Consider the following 21,366-nt stretch of genomic DNA (forward strand, 5'->3'; position numbering starts at 1 on the left):
CCGTCTCAGCGACTCAGTGACAGACAGCAGGGCAGTCTCGGTGGAGTGTCCACTTTTGAAGCCTGACTGATTGTCATCCAGCAGCTTGTTCTGTGAGAGATAGGCAGAGATTTGATTGAAAACTGCCCTTTCAAGTGTTTTTGCCATGAATGGGATGAGAGAGACTGGTCTGTAGTGTTCTATTTGTGTGGGATTAAGTGCGGGTTTCTTCAGCAGTGAGGTTACTCGAGCCTGCTTAAATGTAGTGGGAAAAGTGCCTGTAAGTAGAGATGTGTTAATTATGTGTGTGAGTACAGGTAGGATGGATGGAGAAATGGCCTGGAGAAGGTGAGAAGGAATGGGGTCAAGGGAACAGGTGGTGGAGTGGTTGGAGAGGAGGAGTTTAGAGACCTCACTGTCAGTCAGAGGAGAGAACATAGAGACAGAAGAGTTGCATACTGGAGACAGGTGTTTGACAGGGTGTGGTGCTGAGAATGTATTGTAGAGATTATCTTCCCACATGGCTTGACCACCACCTTTGAGACTCACGTTCGTATCCATGTTGAAATCAAGAAGTAATCACTTTCTCTTATTTAGTGACAAGCATCATTCGGAGGCTGCACTTTTCCCCTTAACATTTCACTTTTACTCCCAAAATGGTTAGGTTTAGGTTTGGTTTGGGTTGTGTGGTACAGTTGATAATATATGCATTCCTCTTCACTGTATTATATCCTGTACAGCTGAAAGGAAATCGCTTCACAGCTAACTATTGGCGACCTCTCTTGGACATAAATGGAGCTCCCACGTGCATATATGCCGTACAACACTTACCGCTTTGGCCACTGGGGTCAGTTTTTAAATTTTGGTAAGCATATCCCGATTTTTAGCTAAAGAAAAATCAACCTACTCTTTCTGATTTCATTCATTTCACTGTGAGTTCAGGCTGGTGTGATCTATACAGGTAAGCTATTAAAATAATTTTGAACTCAAATAATTTTTTTTACATTTATTTATTTGGTAAGTAGTCTTGTAAGAAGATGCATAATGAGCAGTCAGACATGCATTATTACAAAATCAACACCAACAAAACTCTGAGCCAGAGATGGATTTCAGCTGTTCAGCCATTTCTTTCTTCTCACATAATTATATAATTTAAACACAAATCAATGTTTCATGTCTTTTTATTTGTTTATATGGCAAGTACTCTTGCAATAAGTTGGATAATGAGAAGTCAGTTGGTCAGAATAAACACAAACAGAACACTCAGCAGCAAACCGTAGGTGGATTTCAGCTGTTCAGATATTTATTTCTTCTCACATAATAACAATATTTCAACGCAAATCATTTTATTTGGTTAGTAGCTGTAATAAGCAGGATAATGTGCACCCTCATGGTGATACAAGATCCCTCCACTTTGTAGAGTCCTAATCACCCTGTCTGGGTTTATTTTGCGATAACAACCAGCAGACTGTACATAATCCCTTACATATAACACACTTGATATTTTCTTCTGGTTTGTAGAGTCAATCAATGATTTACATATCTAAAGGAAAACACGTTTCTAAAATAAAATCTGCCTAAAGGTGATCGTATTATAGGTTTGTCTCTATTTGGATTCCCCAGTTATATTGCTTTTTTGACTCCTTGAAACTTGGCCAAAACTTTGGATAACATTCTCTTAACTGGAACAAAAAAGCTTCAGTAACTTCAGTAAACATTTTAGATTATATACCATTTCCTTGTTGATACAAAAGAATAATTGCAGTGAGATAATGCATTATTAAATAATCTTTTATTGCATATAATTTTTTATTACATTATAATTTTCAGTGTTTAAATTGTGCAGGAGAGTGTGTGTGACAAGCTGAAGAAGAGTGCTGTGCAGTGGTGCTCCCATAGCAGAGAGAAAAGCTTTGGGGGAAATGATAGGGGGTGGTGTTGGAAGGGTGAGCACCAGTGTGGGTGAGGGGGATGAGAGCAACCTAGAAGAATGTGTTACAGTGTACGTCTGACCAGAGTGAAGAGTACAAGAAAATGTACAGAGGAAGACAAAAAGGCATTTTGCACTGGGAGACAACAATCAGAATGTGCTTATAGCTGTGTTCTACCTGTTTCATGTTCTCTATGCAGTTTTATTTTAATTACAAAGAATCAAGACAGACCCTGTTGAAGCTTTTGGAAGTCTGAAGGCCGATCAATAATGAAGACTACACAGCAAATCATACAGAATACAGGCCAAAGGAAAAGAACCTCCAGCTCAACTTCAATTAAAGCAGGCAACACGTGAGTAATTATGTATGGAGGGATTTGAATGGGTCATGTTGTAATGAGCCATTAAGAATTACAAAATGGTATGTCTCTGTTAATCTGCTCTTCCAAACACAAAATAATTTAGCTAGTTGTTTTCAACTGTTTGTCTTAAATGAGAAAATTTTATTTGTGCAGACAGCTGGTGTAAAAACTGAGCTTGAGTATGCACTTGTCATCACTCTTTTTTATGGCGCTTCAGGCCCCACAATATTCTCTGTTGGAGAAAAATTAAATAAATAAATCATATCAAATATTAAGTATTTAATTTTCAACTATGAGAAAACATACTTATCTAAGGTTAAGTATGTAAGTAAAGTAAGAAAAGTAAGTAAACTTATATTAAAACAAAGGGTGCGTTCTGCTCATCCAAATGAATAGGTCATGGTTTATGCATGACCTATTCATTTGGATGAGCAGAACGCACCCTTTGTTTTAATATAAGTTTACTTACTTTTCTCTCTATAACCTATGTAAATATACACAGCATTTTAACATTTAAATGATGGCTTTATACAAACATGCATAATTTATATATAATTGCCAATGAGCGTGGTGGCAGTGTGCAGCCATGTTGTAAAAGATTTTGTTCATATGACTCAACTCCCAGTTGAAAACAAGTTTTTGATGATAACACGTAAATAACAGCTGATATGCTCTGCCATCAGCCCTGATGTGTTTTAAGAAACAAAAGCTGAAGCCATCAGTCAAGAGTCAAATTTATGATGTTGAACTGTTGAGATGGCAAGAAAACAATTTTGTCACCTGTTGCATTCCATTTTTAACATACCTTGTGACCCCAAACAGCAAAGTATGTCGAGGTCTTGAATTTGTTATTCAGTCAAAGTATGCTTTCATCTCTTGTCGATCACAGGCTGATTGCAGGCTATTAGTATAACAATCCCAAATGACAAAATATTACATGTTAGTTGCTTTTTAGACAACACTTTATTTTTGCAGAGACAGTATGTTTAAGTGCTTTGGTCAAGTTACTCTTCAATTTCTGGGTTTTACCAATTTGGGATTAAACCTGCAACTTTTATATTATTAGCTCTTCCATTTGTGTTACTCATGGTGGGGAGTAACGGAATACATGTAACGGGATTACGTATTTAAAATGCAAAATATTAATAACTGTATTCCACTACAGTTACAGTTTAAATCATTGGTAATTAGAATACAGTTACATTCAAAATGTATTTTGATTACTGAAGAGATTACTTTGCATTTTATTGTCATTTGTTTCATTTAATGTTTAGACTATTCAGTTGGAAAACATTTATCCATATAAACGATGCAGTCTGAGGAGCTTTTGAACAGCAGTGAAACACTTTCTTAAGTTCATACTGTTGTGAGTGAAAAGGTGGATATGATGTCATTGAGGAATTTTCCCTTGGGACTTAATAGAGGAGCTACATCACGTTTCTACAGCTTAACAAGAAAACAGTTAGAAATGCATTGACAGATGAAACATAAATCTAATAAAAACACGATTACACACCTTGTCAATGTTTTTTATGAGGTTAGGGTATTTTTACAAGAAATGCTAACCAACGTAGCCTTTAACATCGTATAGAAAGCTACAACCAATATATCTATGACGAAAATGAACGTTGGAACATAACTTGTTTTTCTCTAGTAAGACCTTTGATATTAGAGCAAAGATGTACTGCAAAAATCTTATTTTTAATGAGAATTTAAATATAGTTTTTCTGTAAAAATATACAAAAATCCTTAAAGCTAGATAAATTTAAGTGAACTTTATTTACTTGTTTATAGTTTAAACAAGTGAAAAATTTGCTAGTACTGAAGAAGTAATCCAAAGTATTTAGAATGCATTACTGACCTTGAGTAATCTAATGGAATACATTACAAATTACATTTAACAGCATGTACTCTGTAATCTGTAGTAGAATACTTTTAAAAATTAACCTTCCCAACCCTGGTGTTACTATTATCTATAGACTGAATGTGACTTTTTCTGTGATTTTGTGTGTGTGTGTTTTATAGTCGTTTAACATTATGATAAATGAACACAATATAAACATTTAATTGATTTTGACAATCCCAAATGGTTGAGATGACCCCATTGACTTTGTGAATTATTTGATCTAATGACATAATCTATAATGTGATCTAATGATGAAATATGAATGTAAAAAGTCAGATTGGGGTGTAGATAAATGCGTAACAATCCGCCAGTCCATTACCCAGCCATTGCTCGTCAAGCAAAAAGCAGATTGGCTATTAATTTTATTTTATTTTAATTTTATTTTATTTTATTTACCATTAGATTTAATTTTATGTTTAGTGATGTCTCATGCTCATTAAGACCTTGGTGCAATAGTTTCTGACCAAATTATATTCATTGCTAATAAAACATTAAAAAAAGCAGTAAATGTTGCTGTAACTCAATTGATAGAGCATGATGCTAGTAAAGCCAAGGGCATATATTTGATTCCCAGGGAACACATGGACTGATAAAATGTGTACCTAAAATGCATTGTAATGGTGCCTGCCCAATGTGTAAATGCGAGTGTGTCTCAGATGTGTCTCAGATTCCTAAAAGTAGGAATCTCCTGTAGCCTTGACCAATATAGTTCCTCTTATGGTAAGTGGCACAAACCTGCAAGGACAGACAACAAGGTTATACTAGTCTGGGAAATCTCTTTTGAGGATGTCATGTACCAGAGAGACAGGATTCACCCCAGATCCATATTTAGCTGTAACAGAGACCTGAAATTTTCAGGCGAGGCCTGTGTAATTCAGTATGTGTGGCCTTTTCGAACCACTGGGTCATTAACATATCTCTGAGTGAAAAACACAGACACCACTGGACTAGTTCCAGAAAATGCTAAAACGTATGCTAAAACCCCCATATCACAGTTATATAGAGCTAATGTGCTAATTTGTTCTATCACCAGGCTTTCATTAGATTATATTTAAGGGGTTGTCCTTGTCTGACCAGCATGGACTGTTTCTATGAACACTTTTCAGGAATGAAGACAGCATGATGAAAGTCTGTCCAGGAGTTGCAAATCAGAATAGCTTATTAGCTTAGCACCACCTGCTGATTAACTAATCCTTCATAAACAACATGTCCTGTGCTCTGGTCATCATGCTATTTTGCACAAAACATTTAGTAATTATAATAATATGAATGAATATTGATAAATATGATTATATGAATATAATATTTTTAATATGAATGCTCATTCCCTTGACATCTATTGGTGTCAACGCCTACATAAGTGTTGTCAGTGGAGACCTCATAATCATGTCTGAGCACTCTTACTCTGCCAAAAACTCAAGGACACTTGAATATGTGAATCTGAACATCATTCTATGAGTGATCCCGCATTGCTGCATCAGATGATCATGTCCTAAAATAAGTGTGTGGCTGATGATGAGAGATAGAGTAGGCTCAAATGAATTCATTAGGAAAGCAAGTTGACTGTCAGTGCATCTCATTACATTTGGTATTTCAGTCACAGCCAGCTGGGATCAAAGATCACACTTCAGAACATGATGTACTTGTGTAGTAAACAACACACATGTTGGCATTCTAGGGGCCCCGGTTTAAGGCAAGGCCCTTCTCTAACTGTCACAGTGACGAAAATTCGCCACATTTTATTGGATCATTGTGGACCAACTCATACAAATGCCAAGCAGCCAACAGAAAAAGCTGCTCAGACAACTGCCAGACACTTCGTACGGGATAGGAAGGAAGGCTCTGGATCCACCTCCACATGGAAGGGGCCTCTCATTGGTCCAATGGTGGTTTCTTAGCAAAATCCTTTGCCACATCTTGACTCCCATCAAAAGGTTTAAGCTAAGATCGCCATTAAAATTTCTTAGGACCTCCAGATGAAGCATGTTAATCAAATGCCAATATGGCAGCAGTCAAAAAGATCAAAATTCATTTTATTACAACTGTGTCTATCTTGTGTTGACAGAAATACAGTAAGAGGCCCTAAAGTTTAGGCAAAATTTCACAAATGTCTTCAAATTTTTTTAGATGATCAATTCCCTCCAATTTACTTATTTCTAATTTAATGAATGGCCAATTTGAATGATTCTTATACTGTTAAGGTGAAATTGCTTAGCTGGTCCCCCGAGGTAAACCAACATGATCACACGGGAAGTCTGCATGTTGTTTCCGAGAGTTCCAGTACCCTGGGATCGGCCACATTCTGCTAAATCACTGACAAACTCCATCTCATATCAGACATTTTTGCATTTGCTCCAATATGTTTACCTTTCCTTGAGGCGTGACCGGAAGTGCATTGCGTCAGCAGTATGGGAGACATGGATTTGGATCCCATCGGGGTCACCTGACATTCGTAAACCCATAAACACATAAGTAAACACACCCTAAGTGACGTGTGATCAAAAATCATCACATACTTTGGTGTCTTGTGTGAGATTTACTACATAATTGGATGGCCATGTGATCATTGTGATACTAGTCTTAGCTAATTAATTAGTTATGGTACTTTTCTTTCAGAACAACCCTCTGGATGGGTGTCAAATGTAACATTTACTTTTATATAATGAAATAAAGCACTGACCATTAGTGAATAAGTTACATTTTGTGGCTTTCTGGCCCCGAAATGAGTCTGATCATGTAATTATCACAATGCATATTCACTTCCGTAAGTATTAGTGGCCTCCCTAAGCTGATATCAGGCTGTCACTCGATAGCCCTTTTCTGCAACCTTGTCTTCACTTGATTCATTTATTGTTCTGTTCAGTTGACCCACATGTGAACTGTGAACATTTACAACACATGTGTGCTCTCCTGGGAAGATATTTGAATACTGTGTCATCCAATAAATCATTATGTCTCTTCTTACAGGGTGGACATAAGCAGGGAACAGTGTGGTTGGTTATTGGTGTGGAAATATGGCAGCAATGTGGTGATTTACACTAGACAAATGTCTTTCACCTCTTTACTCAAGTTACGAGTACATGCTGTCACAGTGTGTGAAAAACATCCCTTTGGCACATTATTCATTATATATAATTAAGTGAGCATATGTTTGAGTGAAAGCTTCCCAAAGTTGTCCTTCCTTAAGGAATAGCTGTCCCTTCATAAATCTTTTAAGAATGCATACATATGTTTAACATCTGACAAATATTACACAGTTTGTATTTTAAGATTGCATGTCGCAAACAGCAAGAGATTGTACCGGGGTAATAAATGTTTAGCCTCCATCAGGATTAATAGTCTAGGAGGTGAAACTACTTGAACTGAGCCTCATGATGTACTTCCGCTTTGAAATAATGTGGCCCGCTAGTTTCCGGTTATAGATCATTTTGAGATGGTTTAAGGAATTGACGTGTTTTTGTTCCTTGAACAATTCCTACTAGTTGTCGAATCTCAGACTGCATTCCAAATGGCATAAATCACCCTCCGAAGGGCACTTTGAAGAGAGAACAATCATGATAGTCATGGTGTAAGATCGCTTCAGACAGAATTTCCAATAAAAATGACTTAAAATGTGAGTTCCGAATGTCCCTTATTTTTTAGCCCCACACTTTTAGCCTTTCAAAGCTCTCAGAGTGGATGCTAAAGTCTTCGAAGGGAATAGGGCATAGGGGTGATCACTTTGCACCCTAAATCAAAACAACAGCGGTAGGCGTTTCATTCATAGTGACTTTAACAATTAATGTTACTAACGCTAACACGATTGTCATAAAATGTTATAATTAAAATGTGGGCCATGTTTTTCAGTGGCTGGATGCTTCCCGGATGTCTCGAACTAATGGAAATTAAAGTGTTTCGATTTCCAATAAAGCAAAGGAAAATGGATGCAACTGCTTTGGTGAATTGAGACAGCTGGATACATGTAGTACTAACAACTGTAACACGCATCTTTTCTCTGGTAGGTGAACAACATTTATGTAAAATAATTATAAGTTTGAGAGGTAGAGCTAAAAAATTGACTATAGATAGCTCCCATTATATTGAATGAAGCTGCACAAGTTATTTACTATTATATTCATTCATTTAGCAGACGCTTTTATCCAAAATGGAGTTTCATAACAAAGTTCGGGAGGAGCTTGTTAATTTAATCTGACCAATTTTATCTCCAGAGTAAGCATATATAAACAGCTGCTTACCTCGATGGCGGCGACGAGTCTTCCGGCCCCGCCCATTGCCCCCGAACAGACCCTTGCAAGTGGCTCGGTTCATCGGATTGCAACTCCGCTGCAAAGCATTCGCCTTCATCAGAACAGCTCTTCCGTCTAAATCATCTCATTTTCAACGAGATGCCGCAGCATCTCATTCATTTTTAAAGCATCGACTGCTACCACTTAAGTGCTACTTCTACACTGTTTTCTTCCTAATCTCCATTTGCCGAAGCAGATCATTGCGCAAAGCTGCTTCAGCAACTGGCTGCTCCGGCACCATTGACACGTGAAACAACTCCCTTCGACTGTTCATACATTCTTATCTAAAACTTTCCTCCCAGAGCGGTCAATCGATGAGCCTTTCACCGCGAACAGGCGCTGATCCGGCTTCACGCTACCCGAGCTCTACTACAGCTTTATTCGAACGCGAGGGTAATAAAATTAACTATTTAATTCAGTCATCATTCCTACACTCCCCGTGTTTCAACATGGTTCCCCCGCACAGGTGATTCCTGTCAGCCCCATTACCTTGTCACGCAGCTCGTTTAGGGCATGATCCATTCAGCGTTTCTGTTAGATATCACCTTCCAACATGACTATTATGATTGTTTCTGCCCTTCAAAGCACCCTTCGTAGTGTGATTTATTCAATTCGGAACTCAAGGGCAATCATGCAACAAACAAACTTTTTACAAACGACTGCTACTCTAAATTACAACATCTTCTTAAATCAACGCAGAAATTTTACCGTGAGCTCGCTGCCACGGCAGCACCCGCTCCAACTATGCTACAGCTCACCACAGCTATACACAGCCCCAGTCTGAACAGACACGAGCCGAATTCTGCTCCGCAAGAGGCGGATCGCACGCCGCGTCCAGTTTATTCATAATCATCCGCATATGGCATCCCTTTAGGCTCTAAAATATGACTTTGCATCACGCACTCGTCTCACTGAACGTGTCACTCAACGTCTTGATTTTTTAAAGGTTCTTCTTCTTCTTGCTGTTGTATGGCAGTTCGCAAACCCATTTGTGCATTACAGCCACCTATCTCCCATTTGGACCATCGACACTCTATTGACAAATGAAATACCTACACCACCATATCTACCTTCACACCTAATTTCCTAACCCCATCGGGGCTTCAGCTGGCACTGCGTGTTCAGCTCATCCAGCTTCCACATGCCGCCCCTAAAAATATATAATCTTTCACCTTTGTGGCAGCGGGGGCATGGTCAAGTGTCCGTCCAGAGAGAGAGAAAGCGGTAAGGGCGCTTGCACCTGAGCTAAATTATGTCTAACACCTATCTCTAATTACAGTGAGCATTGGGAGAGTGGCATAAAAGAGCCACACCGTCAGCAGACCAGAGAGAGAGTCTGGGTTTTGAAGCTCTTCATGAAGCTACAGTCTTGTCGTTGAGCTAAAAGTATCGTGAAAGTGTGAAGCTGATGTGTTGTGGCAACTCTGTAAAAACCCAAGTTACTCCATTAAAGAAACTCTTATCTGAGTGGAAGAAACCTGGTTTCCCGTGTCCTCCCTGTGAAAGTCTTTTACAACTTTATATTCGATTAACTAGCCCAGAACTCTCCAGATATTTCATCACTATAGATCTTTTATTACTTCCTATTTGTGGATTCAATAAATTATTTAATGTAAGCTGTTCTCCCTTTCTGCTTAACTCTTCTATTACACTCTTTCTTTCCACTCTATATCTCCTACACTGGACAATTACATGCACCACCGACTCACTGACTCCACACACTTTACAAAATCCTGTTGGATGTTTGCCTATTAAGTATAATGTACTGTTCAGCCCTGTATGACCCAACCTTAGTCTTGTTATCATATTCTCTTCTCTCCTTCTCCCTCCTGATAACCTACCCTTTCCTACTGCTCGTTGAATTGCATACAAATGTCTGCCTTTTATTTCATCATCCACTGCTGTTGCCATATGTTATTAATATTCTTTTATCTCTGATCTACTAAAAGACACTTAGATATCCACTGTTTCCCTCTCTAATGCCTTCTTAGCCAATGTATCCACCTCTTAATTTTCTTTCAACCCCACATGTGTCGGAACCCACAAAAACTGAACATGTATATTTTTCTGCAGTAATGAATAGAAATCCTGAAGAATCTCTATTACCAAATCCTGTCTTGTATCTGATTGCTGAACATTCCGACTTAAGAGGGCTGAGCTAAAGTCTGAACATATGTTTACATGTTGAGCTCTAACTTCACTTACCCACTTTACTGTCATCATTATAGCAATCATTTCTCCAGTAAACACCGATAAATAATCTGATATCCTACTTATCCTAGACACTTTCAACTTTGAAATTGTGTATGCAACCCCTACGTGACCATTTTTTTAATCTTTTGAATCATCTGTGAAATTGTGAGTGAAATCCCCATATCTCAACCCCACATACTCCCTAACCTTATACACTTCTGATTCATGTCCTTCATTTTGTCTTATTTCTAATAGAGTTAGATCAACATTGGGCTGTGGCATGACCCATACCAGTACTGGTGGCAAAGTTAATACTGATGCATATCTATACTCTTCTAATCCTATATCTTTAACTAAATCTCCAACAACCCAATTAATACTGGTGCATTTACTTTTCCCATGTTCCCAACTAGGACTCACTACCTTTTTTGTAGGGTGATTTTCACTCTGGCCTCCTAAATTTACCCAATATGACCCCATTAACTGCTGTTTTTTTTTTGTTTTGTTTTTTTACTGTAGAGGCATTTCACCCATTTCAACTTGAAGAGCTGAAACTGGAGATGTTAAATATGCTCCAGCAGATTCTTTTTTCTTTTCTTTTTTTCTTCCCTTTTCTCCCCAATTTGGCATACTTAATTCCCAGTGCACTCTAGGTCCTCGTGGTGGCGTAGTGACTCGCCTCATTCCGGGTGGCGGAGGACGATTCTCAGTTGCCTCCACGTCTGAAATTGTCAATCTGCGCATCTTATCACGTGGCTTGTTGAGGGTGTTACCAAGAAAAATTAGCGCATGTGGAGGCTTCACGCTATTCTCCGTGGCATCCACGCACAACTCACCACGCACCCCACCAAGAGTGAGAACCACATTATAGTAACCACGAGGAGGCTAACCCAACGTGACTCTGCCCACCCTAGCATCCGGGCCAATTGGTTGCATAGGAAGTCTGACTGGAGTCACTCAGCACACCTTGGATTCGAACTTGCGACTCCAGGTGTGGTAGTCAGTGTCTTTACTTGCTGAGCTTCCTCCCAATTTGCTTTATCATATCTCCATTTACCTACCATATCTTGAGTCATGTCTATTCTACCTACATTTACCATAATTGAGCTTAAAATTGGAAAATGATCACTTCCTACTCTACTCTCTCTTAAAATCTTGCAATTAGTGATCTCCTCCAAGAGAGCTCACCACAGCTATACACAGCCACTGTCTGAACAGACATGATCCGAATTTGGCTCCGCAAGAGGCGGATCACACGCCGCATCCAACTCATTCATAATCATTCTGCATATGGTGTCCTTTAGGCTCTAAAATATGACTTTGCATCATACACTCGTCTCACTGAACGTGTCACTCATTGTCTTGATTATTTTAAAGGTTCTACCATTTACTCCATTAAATTCAATACGCAGACGAGACATAGACGTGACGCAGACATCACGTAAACCACGTGTGTCAGTGAAGCGGCTAGGCAATCATCACACGTCATTCACGTGTTGCAGTGGAGTGAATTGTGTTCAATTTCGCAAACACGTATTGCAACACGATATGTAACACGGTTCAGTGAAGTGTGTCAACGTCTGTCCTAATTACTTCCCTTCACACTCTTGTCTTAATGAACGTGATATCTGTGTCTGCCATTTTTTTAAGCACTTAACTATTGTTCCTGTTATCTCCTATATGTTATGTGTTTTTCTTGGCCAACTTGTTCAATGAACTTATAAATATATTTAAAAAATAAGAATTTATTGCATCACACACATTTGTTTATCTACTGCATGGCAAGATTAAATTGTTATTTTGTCAGTATAATGCATATATCTAGAATGAGAAAACAGATGCTTAAATTTAAAAACTCTGCCAAATATAACATATAAATACATCCATAATAGCAAAATATATATATGATCAAAGATAGAAAATAAATACATTTATTATCATTTATATGAAATCTACTTATTAATTTGCATTGCATAATATTTTATTGGAATAAAAAGATACTTAAATTGACAGTCATTTGGTTTGATGCATACAACTTTGTTTAGATTTACATGCATTTTATCCAAAGAAACATACAAATGAGTAAAACAATATAAACAGACAAGGCTGCTACTTTACACCGATTCTAGCATGTTCGTATTTTGTTCAGCCCCTTGCAGTATTTCAAAGACTAGATAAATTTACAAAACAGTTCCCTTCAAGTCCAGATGCTTCACCGTCTCATCAGGGTATAAATGTCCTACATAACTGGCATCTGACATTGAAAAAAGTGTACAATTTTGAAACAATGGTGTAAATGGGACTTTAATTACACCTATAAAAAGACCAAGAATAATAATAAATGTTTTCATCTTAAAACATAAGCCTTGATTGACTTTCTTGACTTTCTGTTTTTATCCCAGTCATGATAAAAACAGAAAGTCATTAAGGCAGAACAATCCCATAAAGCATTGCAAATGATGTAATTGAATATAAAACTATGGAAATATATAAAACTATTTAATTTAGGTTGTTGTTTATAAGTATAGAAACACAGCCTTGTACATTTGTCTTTACGTCAGCCTTGTAACTTTTTTGCCTCAAAACAAAGTTTGTGGGTGGTGTCTGTTTGATTTGGTTCATGGCTCACAACTCTTTTAAGAAGTATTTTATTAAAAGTCTATGGAAGAAATGAATGGGGAAAATACTTCTGGAACCCAGACGGCTGATAAAGTGGGTGGCCACTGTTGTGCTCTGTTATACAGAACAATGACATGGAAAAACTTATTTTCTTCAAAAGAAAAACAAAATCTGTGATAGAACATTCACTAATCCCATTAATTCATTTCTCTATCTTTGTTATTGTTTTAATAATAATTTAATAATAATTGAAACGACCCCAATTTATTGTATTATTTCCATTTATTTAGAAATTCATAATTTCATTTGTAACTGTAATTAGACTGACTTATTGATCAGACTGACAAAGAGCTACCTCTTGTCAAAGCCCATAAAGAAACACAAAAGCAATTCCTGTTCAATATTATGATAAATAATTTCTCTCTCTCTACTTTTGCGGTTTTATGCATGTTGCACAGTTACTCTCCGGTCGTGATCCTGTTCCACTTGTAGTCCTTTTGTAAAGACCTACAGGACTTTACATGCCAGGTTTGAGCTTGTTGGGATTTCTCCAAGTAGGTATGAAAGTTTGTCCTTTTGTTGTATCTGATTAAAGTCTTTGTGATGGGTTGTGAAGAGGGGAAAACATTTTCCCTAATTTGTGTATAATTAGGGCATCTTTTTTTAAAAAATGCAGTTCTGTCTTCATTTAGTGTGCAGTGGGGGTACAGCCTGTCCTCTTTTGGTAGCCAGGTCTGTCTGTGTCTCCCTGTCTCTATTGTGAGATTATGTTCACTGAGTCTGTACATTGTCTGGACTTTTCTTAGTTTAGGGTCGGTCACTGTGCTCAGGTATTCTGCCAATTTATACTCTCTATTAAGGGACAACTAGCATTCCAATTTACTCTCTCTCTCTCTCTCTCTCTCTCTCTCTCTCTCTCTCTCTCTCTCTCTCTCTCTCTCTATATATATATATATATATATATATATATATATATATATATACAAGGTTGGGGAGTAACGGAATACATGTAATGGGATTACATATTTAAAATACAAAATATAAGTAACTGTATTCCACTACAGTTACAATTTAAATCATTGGTAATTAGAATACAGTTACATTCAAAAAGTATTTTGATTACTGAAGTTCACACTGCAGTAATTCACACTTCAAACAGCTATACCTCTCCCTATTCCCTCAAACGCTGCAGTCACAAAACCTCTGCCAGTCTCTAATCACCTCCGCTCACAAATTCTTGCAGAGATTCAGAGCCTTGGCCCCAGAAGTGAGCCCGACACCAGCCCCAGTTCCTCCTTGTTCAGAACTGAATTTCCTATAAATCACTCTCCAAAATGATACTAAGCTACCCCTCACCACCGATCTGTTAACCCAATGCCTAAAATACCCTCTGCCAGGGTTATATTTCTCCAAACACCTCAAAAGACGGCATGTTCATCCTTGCCTTCTTCGGCTTCCTTCACTGTTCCTTCGCCGCCTTCATAATTCAGTGGAAGAACAGTTTTCAGAGCTATAATTCAGTCCGGGCCGATCTGAGAAAGCAATGGCTGGTAAATACTCATTTCACCGTTTCTCCTCACATGGAGGTCTGAAGCAGACATTTAACCACAGATAATCTTGACATGTGGTTGAAAGAGATTAGTAAAGTGTGTCAGCACCAGCAGGACCGTTGTAAAGAATTCTGGGCCCCTTGACTGTATATATTGGTCTGGGCCCCTTTCATATAAAAAAATACAGCTTAAAATATGTTGTGGGCCCCCCTGGACCTGTGGGCCCCTAGAATCCATACCATCTTTCACCCAATGAGCTATGGCCCTGCACATTAGCGCTCTGAATGAAACGACTACACACTTCAAACACTGCAATGCTCCATGTGTGAGGGAGGAGAGAGACCTGATGAACGCATGCATCACCCTGTTTATATTAAATATAGGTTTTAATCTTTATTTTGTGTCACTATTTCATTGATAAGTACTGTATTTCAATATATTTTTAAAAGTAAATGCCTAAGTAGAAGAGGTGCCAAAGATAATGAGTTATAACGTTTGAAACAGACTAAATAAATAAAGTGTCATTACATTTGTTTTATTGCAGTTATTTATTTAATTTGATAAAACTGCTTCATTCTGATCTAAGTGATTTTTAAAGCCTGGTCAAAGTAAGAGAATGGCTAATGTATTTATAAATCAATCCATCTGGGACATTTAACCAAAAAAAATAATAATAATAATAATTTGCAGTTGTTGTATGGTGGAATTTATTTCTGAAGCTCAACAGGTATCATTAATGAATGAAACACATTTTAATGAGACGGCCAGACTGCTGCAGGTTATATATGTTTGGTATATTATTACAGGAGCTGGGAGTGTAGCTACATTTGGAAAGGAAAAAATATATGTCAGCAAATTATAAATGTGAAATGTCATGTTACCTCCAAAAACATGATTTATTGTTTTAATCAACTGACAGCCCCCAAAAATAATAATCTGCCTTCCTATGAATAAATCTCTGCATGAAGGGGCACTGAATGCTGTAACCAGAAACGCCTGAGCTGCACTTCGTGGAAAGCAGAAGCAGTTGTGCCAGTAGTCCATTGCTTATTAACAAATGATTTTCTCCATAATTGTTTAAAGAATGAACATACAGTGTGTCAAGAGAGTGGCTTAAGTACTTGTCTAGTAAACAGGAAATGTCTTTTTCCTTGTAAACACTGGATCTTTTCAATATGTCTATTAACCTACTAATTATACTATATATCTGAAAGGATTACATCAGTAAGATCCTGACATTGCCTGATGAGTTCTACACACACCAGTCTGAATGATTCAGCAGCTCATATTCCTGTTCTTATATCTTTTGTTCACAGCCTTGCACATGCCCATGAAATCAATACCAGGCCGATGCCTTCGTCTTGGATGAGCAGTGCTTTCACCAGTGTGCCAGAACTATTTGGAACAACACAAGTTGCTCTGCTGAAACTCGCCCAACTTGAGGCTCAATTGGTCTTGAACCTGATTTCCAACTTTGCAGCTGGAAATCATGGTGGTTATGGGAACCCCTTTGTCCCTCTATTGCTCTTACAGGCTGTTGCCATGCAAAGACCCCCATTTCTGACCATGTATCAACCCCAAGGGGTTATTACACTTTCCCATCTATTACAAAGAAAAAACTTTAATTCTGTACCAAACCTGCCTGGTACTATGTTGTCATCAGCCAGTCCTCAAAAAATTAGTTCAGTCATTGCTAATAAGGCGAGTGGGATCACATTGCAAGGTGACTTTCTAGCAAAAGAGGTCATTCAGGAGAAAATTCTAGGTCTCAGCTTGAGTAGTAGTAAAACAACATTGCCACAGCCAGCATGTGGGGAGCCTCTTGTTGGATCCAATAACAACCATTGCGGCAAAAATGGTTCCTTTAAACCAGAGTCTACGAATATGACAGTGCCTCTTAATAGACATCCTCCTAATGTTTCAAAGACTTGGGACTCTACGCAACAAGCAATGTTACCTTTTCTACCAGAAAACCTGATCAAAGCTTTAGCCAGCCTTGGCCTTTCTCTTGAGGACCTAGAATTACTCTGTCATAGCCCAGACAACCACCTAACAACAGAGATGCTCCCCCATTTTATACAAAGCATGCAACAGCGCAAAGGAGCAAATTATATCAAACAAACTTCATCTGAAAGCATCATGCCTGGCAAGGTCATTGAATATGGACATGCAAGCAGGGACTCCTCTGGTCAAACGGAATCATCCAGAGAGTCGTCATATTCTTATGGGAAGCATCATGCTCATGGGAACCAGAAGATTAGACACAGCAAATGGAAGAAAAGCTATCCTCTACCACAATCCATTTCTCCATCTTCCCAAAGTCCAGCTTTATTTAGTTCAAATGGACACTCCTGTTGCTTGCAGACCCATAGCTCCAATAGCTCTGCAAGATACAATCCATCTGATCTTAGTCATGAGCACTTCTTTCCCAAGTCTAGAGCTTTGAGACAAATAAGAGAATCAACAGGTGAGTTATTTAATTTACAACTGATGTAAAAAATAAAAATTAATTAATTAATTAATTAATTTAAAAAAAATCCAGATTGAACCATGGCTATCGGGACATCTCACCAGCAAGACCTGCATTAAATCAGAATTAACTAGCATAAAATTCATGCCAGTCTTTTCAGCAGGTTAGCTAATAACGTTAGCTTGTCAGTGAATACAAATCTTTTAAACTTGAGAAAGTAAGATGTCTACAAGTAGGTGTTCATTTGAAAGGATGATATTGACTGTCTTTCATTATTTAATTAAAATCTTATCAATCAAGTTAATATGCTTTTACCACTTAAAGGGATAGTTCACCCAAAACTGAAAATTCTCTCATCATTTACCCTCATGCCATCCCAGATGTGTATGACTTTCTTTCTTCTGCAGAACACAAATTAAGATTTTTAGAAGAATATCTCAGCTCTGTAAGTCCATACAATGCAAGTGAATGTTGGCCAGACCTTTGAAGCTCCAAAATGGAGATAAAGTCAGCATAAAGGAAACCCATAGGACTGCAGTGGTTTAATCAATGTTTTCTGAAGCGCTCCAGCGTTGGTTTTGGGTGAGAACAGACCAAAATATAACTTATTTTTCACTGTAAATCTTCACTGACTTGTCATTGCAGTCTCTCGACATGATACACGGAAGTGTAATTGGGCTTGAAATCATGATCGCCAAGGAGACTGCTGTCAAGATGTACAGTGCAAAAGGAGTTACATTTTGGTCTGTTCTCACCTAAAAACAACTGGATCACTTTAAAAGACATTGATTAAACCACTGGAGTTTGATGGATTATGTTTATGCTTACTTAATCTGCTTTTTGGAGCTGCAAAGGCCTGGCCACCATTTACTTTCACTGAACGGACCTACAGAGCTGAGATGTTTGTCTAAAAATCTACATTTGTGTTATGCAGAAGAAAGCAAGTCATACTCATCTTTGATGGCATGAGGGTGAGTAAATGATGGGAGAATTTTAATTTTGGGGGAGAACTAACCGTTTAATGGAAATGCATTTTCTGTAGAGTAAGACCAAACCACCATTTTTCTCTTGCAGGAAGAGGATCAAATTCCTTTCTTAAGCGGCTGCAACATGGGCATGCTGAGGATACCAAATTGAGACCTTGTTCCATCTATTTCCCCTCCCACTCGAAATGTAGCATAAGGCACAACTTTGTCACTCCGGATCATAATAAAACAAGAAACTATGCAACACAAAAGTCCTTGTCCTCTTCACATAGCAGATCCACCATGTCCAATACCATGAGAAAAGGTCATCGTTACCCCTCATTTTCATCTTTGAAGTCTGGAGAGTCTGGATCCGAATCAAAACCAGAAGCAACCACTGAATCCATGAACATTCAGACACCAGTAACTAAGGTGACTGCTTTATTCTCTGTTGTGTAATCACTTTTGAACTGCCACCATTAAAACATTAATTTACACCATTAAGATCCAATGTTTAGTCTCGCATCACAGACTAAAAATTACAAGGGAGAGATAATTGTGGTGACAGGGACTTCTGGTGTTTGACCTGTGCATTGTGACTGGTGAACTTCACTCTTTTAATAAAATGGTGAACTTTTTTTTTCTCCTTGATTGTCCTTGTTGTCCAACAGAAAGGTGTGATTCGTGTGTCTGGAATCCTTCATGATTACCCTGAGAGTGAATTGATCAAAATGACAGCTCCTTTTGGTAAGCCTGTTGAGGTTTTAATAGCAACTGAGGTTGACATGGCAACTCATCTAGAATGGAAGAAGGTATGTCATAATGTAAACATGTTCTTATTGTCTTTCTGTGTTATTTCAGGGTTTATCTACATCTTAAACTCATTCATAAAGTTGAATCAAAACTATACCAACAATAAAACCATTAATTCAATAAATAAATAAATCTCAAGCCTTAAGTCAAGTTTCACGTTGAAGGATCTTAGCAGTGTCAGGTCAGTTCAAGTTTTGAATAGTCACCAAGTCTAACAAGTCCAAGTCTTTCAAAAAGAATAAAATCACATTTTACTCATTATTATTGCAAGTGAAAAACATACTTGGCCTACAATACTGTTGTCTGGGAATGGCAAGCCTTGAATATTCAGTATAAGTCAGTGTCATAAATAATAAAAATTGTTTGGCTTAAATCAAATAGATGTTGTCTTTGCAATACTTCGGACAGAGGGACATTTATAGTTTCCTGTAGGGTTTAGATAATTGTGCATATTTGCGTGTATGTGTGTGTTTTCCAGGCTTTAGTGATTCTTCCAACTGAATTCTCAGCCCAGGAAATGGTGAAGGTTTACTCTGCTATCCCACTTCACATGAGACAGCAAAGTGTGGAGCTAGTGTCCCAAATTGTAGACCTCAGTTCACCTGTGAGTTGACATACTTAAATATTTTGAATATGTCGTCTTGGACTTACACTAACACCTAGGTGCATCATTATACATTTCAGTTAACGATGACATTGTAGAAATTCACTATTCACAGTTAGCCATGATTAGTTTTATCCAGGAGTGAAAGTGTTTATTAACAGAATGGTTACTGAGATTAAGCGATGGTTGGTCATGTGATCCTAACATGGCATGAGTGGACCCTCTCCATGTAGAATAAAACAGCTTTTATAAGGTCACTGATATGACTGTGGTCTTTATTTCATGTCAGTGGCCATGATTTGATACAAATGTTTCAAAATTACTTTTAATTTCTTTGGGAGTAAAACATTTTATGAGGAAAAAATTACTGAGAGCACCTTTAAATTGCTCTAAGTAGTAGTTTTTATTTATTTATTTATTTATTTATTTATTTATTCAATTGATTTACTAATTGCCTGCTCTTTTTTGTCCCAGGTGTCAATGTTTCAAGCTTTTGTGGGGCCATCAACATCAAATGCAAGTATCTCTCATTTTGTAGATGTTTCAAATGGTAAAGCATTCAAAATGTTTTAAACACATTACACTTTCAAGAAAATATTTTTAAAAGACTCCATCCTAATTGGAAGTCTGATTTTATAGAAATTATAATGATTAAAAAAAAATTTAAAAAAAAACTCCTAACAACTCCCACTATCCTTTAGGGGTTGCTCACACCTTTAGACAATTTGCTGGTGGTATGCAATGTCCCTAACCAGCCATGCGCTACTACAGGAGTGCTACGAATGCTAAAACCTTTTGGAAAGGTTTTCCGAACTCTGGTGTTTTGTGGGAACAAGGTGGGCTACATTGTAAAAATTGCACTAGAGTGAAGAAATTATTTTTATAACAAGAAAGGGAAAGACAATTAAAATGCATATTGTTATTTGCTAGTTTGAAAAATATGTGAAAATCTTAAATAATGTAAGTCTAAAAGAACAGTGAAATGTTGATATTCTTTTCTTTTCTTTTTCTTTTTTTTTTTTTTCGTAACTAGGTGGATTTTGACCAGTGCCTTTGGAACAATAACTGTATCCAGATTGTTTTAGAGATGGAATCTGCTGCTGTAGCTTTATCTGTGTATGAGTGGTCTCAAAAAGTTCCTTGTCTTTATCACAACCACCATCTTGTTTTCCTTAGAGGAACTTATATACAGAAAAATATATCTGAGGTAAATTCTGCTTAATATTGTGCCAACAAAAATGTTATAAATGTTATATATTGTTATATTATATTACCTTTGTATTTAAATTGATGAATGTATTATTTGTATATCAGGGTAAATAAAGTCAGATGTTTTATAAACCACTAAATAATGTCACATGGTCTGGCCACTGTGGGCAGTATTTCACATTTCTGTAAGCACACAGATTTTAGCTAAAGAAAAGTCAACCTACTGTTTCCAATTTCACAATGAGATTCATGCTGCAACAGGCCAGTATCAACATTTGCAGCTGGGTGTGTGTGTGTGTGTGTGTATATATATATATATATATCCCATATATATATATATATACACACACAGTATATATCAATATCTACACTGGGGGCCAAAGGTTTGGAATAATGTACAGATTTTTCTATTATGGAAAAAAATTGGTACTTTTATTCACCAAAGTGGCATTCAACTGATCACAATGTATAGTATTTATT

General features: G+C 37.4%; 1 protein-coding gene and 1 long non-coding RNA gene across 2 annotated transcripts; both read left to right on the forward strand.

Moving 5' to 3' along the window:
* The first annotated feature begins 1,813 nt into the window (after positions 1 to 1,813).
* Positions 1,814 to 21,009, forward strand: si:ch211-89o9.4 (uncharacterized protein LOC566247 homolog). The gene is made up of 8 exons (XM_051705410.1): positions 1,814 to 2,262; positions 16,142 to 17,292; positions 18,370 to 18,692; positions 18,932 to 19,072; positions 19,552 to 19,677; positions 20,152 to 20,193; positions 20,379 to 20,513; positions 20,711 to 21,009. The coding sequence occupies exons 1-8, from the start codon at positions 2,180 to 2,182 to the stop codon at positions 20,897 to 20,899; spliced, it is 2,190 nt and encodes a 729-aa protein (XP_051561370.1). The 5' UTR covers positions 1,814 to 2,179; the 3' UTR covers positions 20,900 to 21,009.
* Positions 5,791 to 9,891, forward strand: LOC127445394 (uncharacterized). The gene is made up of 3 exons (XR_007897983.1): positions 5,791 to 7,924; positions 8,024 to 8,174; positions 9,743 to 9,891. It is a non-coding gene; the product is annotated as an uncharacterized LOC127445394 (long non-coding RNA).
* Positions 21,010 to 21,366: the final 357 nt, after the last annotated feature.

This window comes from Myxocyprinus asiaticus, chromosome 8 (genome assembly GCF_019703515.2).
Source record: "Myxocyprinus asiaticus isolate MX2 ecotype Aquarium Trade chromosome 8, UBuf_Myxa_2, whole genome shotgun sequence".
In the NCBI taxonomy this organism is placed as follows: Eukaryota; Metazoa; Chordata; class Actinopteri; order Cypriniformes; family Catostomidae; genus Myxocyprinus; species Myxocyprinus asiaticus.